The sequence below is a fragment of the Salvia hispanica genome, chromosome 4, assembly GCF_023119035.1.
Source record: "Salvia hispanica cultivar TCC Black 2014 chromosome 4, UniMelb_Shisp_WGS_1.0, whole genome shotgun sequence".
Classification (NCBI taxonomy): Eukaryota; Viridiplantae; Streptophyta; class Magnoliopsida; order Lamiales; family Lamiaceae; genus Salvia; species Salvia hispanica.
The window spans coordinates 43,526,498-43,529,105 of NC_062968.1; the positions used below are offsets into that span (position 1 = coordinate 43,526,498).

The window sequence follows — 2,608 nt, forward strand, 5'->3', positions numbered from 1 at the left end:
GCAGTCAGAAAATACAAAGCTAAAAAAATTAAGATTCCAACACCGGTGTTCCCCATGTTTAAGAAATATGATCGATAAGTTATGGTTGGTTTGTATTGGGGATATGTTTATTAATTCCACAATCATGTATATGGTGCTATACAGACGGTTGAGAAGTGTAATAATCATTGATCTTTTGTGCTGATCATATAATATACATGGAGTTATAACTTTTTGACACGCTCATTTATTTAAGAATTGAATAATAGTTAAGTTGATGTTCGACAAATGTTTCAAAAAATGGACAACTGAGTGAGTCAACACACAATTGGTTCATGATTTGATCGGTTGGACCGATTCGATTAAGAACTAGTCTGGACCACTAATTTTAAAATTTGAAGGATGCAGATAGAGTAAAAAGTTATTAGCCCGGACATATTTTCATGTGGTATCGTTCTATGCCTTCACGATTGTAAATGAAGCAATGTCTATATTCCTATAGATTTTCCCTACTATGAATCATGGATGTTACAAACTTACAGTAATCTTATGAAGATACCATAGTAAAATGAAATAAATAAGTTGGAGATGCGGGGTATCGATCCCCGTACCTCTCGCATGCTAAGCGAGCGCTCTACCATCTGAGCTACATCCCCAATTTACAACCCGCAGACTTAGGTTCATATTTTATTTAATTTAATCAGTGCAGAATATATTTCTTTTTAGGTGAAATGAACAAAATTCATTAGGCCTATATATTAAACTTAGTTGGGACCTTTCACCTTAAAATGTTGATGGACTTATTTAATTAAATAAGTTGGGTCCATTATAGAGTAATTAATGTTAAATAATTTCATAGTTTCCTTTTCGTGTAGTAAATAAATAAGATGACTTGTCAAGATTGTTGTGCAAATTAGCTCTTTAGAGATGAGAGGAGAGCATTTAGGAAAATATTAGAGATAAAATGGTATTAACACCGTGGCCTCCTACGTGAGAATTGTTCTTCAGTTTTCATTTCGTCTTTCAATCTCTTATAAATACGAGTTCTTCTTTCTTAAATTACAAAGTTCTTTTAATTGAGTTGGAATCCAGTATTTACTCTTACAGAAACTCTCTCAGAGGATCCTTTTTAATGTATTGAGTTTTAAAATAAGAGAGAGAGGGGAATTAACACAAAAGTGACAAAACTACATGCATAGAGACAAATAAGTAAAGGAGGGGAATTAATTATCAATAGAGCAACTCTTCAATCATGAAAGATAATGTTCGACATATAGTTCTAGCATCAAAATAATTGGCCCATGAATTGAGTGGATTAGCAGAATTATTAAAAACTCTAAGCCTCTTGCACGATAACCTCTACGATTGTCTTAAATCTTGATATACACATTAATATAGACATTAACTAAAATAAAATATAGAGAAATAGAAAGATACAAGCATCATTTTCATACTAAAAAAAGAAAAAAGAGTCCACGAAGAAGCCATAACTGGTAATTAATGGACGCCATGTCTTGCACATACAAAAATCATTGAATAAACAAGAGAAGCTTCTTTTTCACACTATATAAGGCCACATTCCCATCACAATTCATACAAACAAACCTTCATAGCTTCATTTTCCATTATTTAGCTCTATTTCAAGCTTAAAAACCAAAACCATGGTTGCCATCACTTATGATATGGAGGTCACTTCCTCAGTCCCAGCTGCAAAGATGTTCAAAGCCATGGTGCTCGACGCTGACACTCTCATTCCCAAGATCATGCCTCAGGCCATCAAGAACGTGGAGATCGTGGAAGGAGATGGTGGCGTTGGCACCGTGAAGATCATTCATTTCGGTGAAGGGAGCCAGTATAAGAGCGCTAAGCACCGTGTGGAGGCTATTGACAAGGAGAACTTGACACACACCTACAGCATCATCGATGGCGATGCTCTTGTAGGTGTCCTCGAATCCATCACTTATCATATCAAGATCGTCCCAACGGAGGACGGAGGATGCATCTGCAAGAACAGAAGCATTTACAACACCAAAGACGAGGTCGAGATTGATGAGGAGAAGATAAAGGAAGGGAAAGAGAAGGCCATGGCTATGTTCAAGGCCATTGAGGCATATGTTCAAGCCAATCCTGATGCCTAAGTGTCAACTGCAATTTTCCCTCATTTGTTTTATTCCCTTTTAATGCTGAAGTTTGTGTTTGTTCAATTTTTTTTGTTCTGTTTTTGTAATGTTTTTATTTTCTTGAATTTCAAGTTAATGAATTTGATTTTTATGATGCAGAATTGCAAGTTTGCAATAGAAAGTGATAATATCTCTCCATGTCATATTCTTCTGAAAAACAAAATAGCAGATTGGTAGTTAATGTACATGAAATCAACTATTGTTAGATAAGAAAATCGAGTGGCGGCTGCTACCATGCTTACGCTGCTGCAAGAGAGCGGCCATCAACGTAGACAGTGACATTGTTACGCCACTCAGAATCAATACATAACTCGGGACAACCTTTAATTTCTAACCAAACTAATTTAGTCAGGGGATTTAGTGCATCCACAGAGGGTAGATGACTCAGTTTTGTTGCAGCTATAGAGTGACAACCTTGTTAGAGATGAGAGGTTCCAAAACCATTCAGG

The 2,608-nt window shown here is 35.9% G+C and overlaps 1 protein-coding gene and 1 non-coding gene across 2 annotated transcripts; one reads left to right on the forward strand and one right to left on the reverse strand.

Annotated features, from left to right (window-relative positions):
- Window positions 1–562: 562 nt before the first annotated feature.
- Window positions 563–635, reverse strand: TRNAA-AGC. Its single transcript has one exon. It is a non-coding gene; the product is annotated as a tRNA-Ala (tRNA).
- A 922-nt stretch (window positions 636–1,557) lies between these two features.
- LOC125223352 (major allergen Pru ar 1-like) lies at window positions 1,558–2,360 on the forward strand. Its single transcript, XM_048126467.1, has one exon. The coding sequence runs from the start codon at window positions 1,641–1,643 to the stop codon at window positions 2,115–2,117; it is 477 nt and encodes a 158-aa protein (XP_047982424.1). The 5' UTR covers window positions 1,558–1,640; the 3' UTR covers window positions 2,118–2,360.
- The last annotated feature ends 248 nt before the right edge of the window (window positions 2,361–2,608 follow it).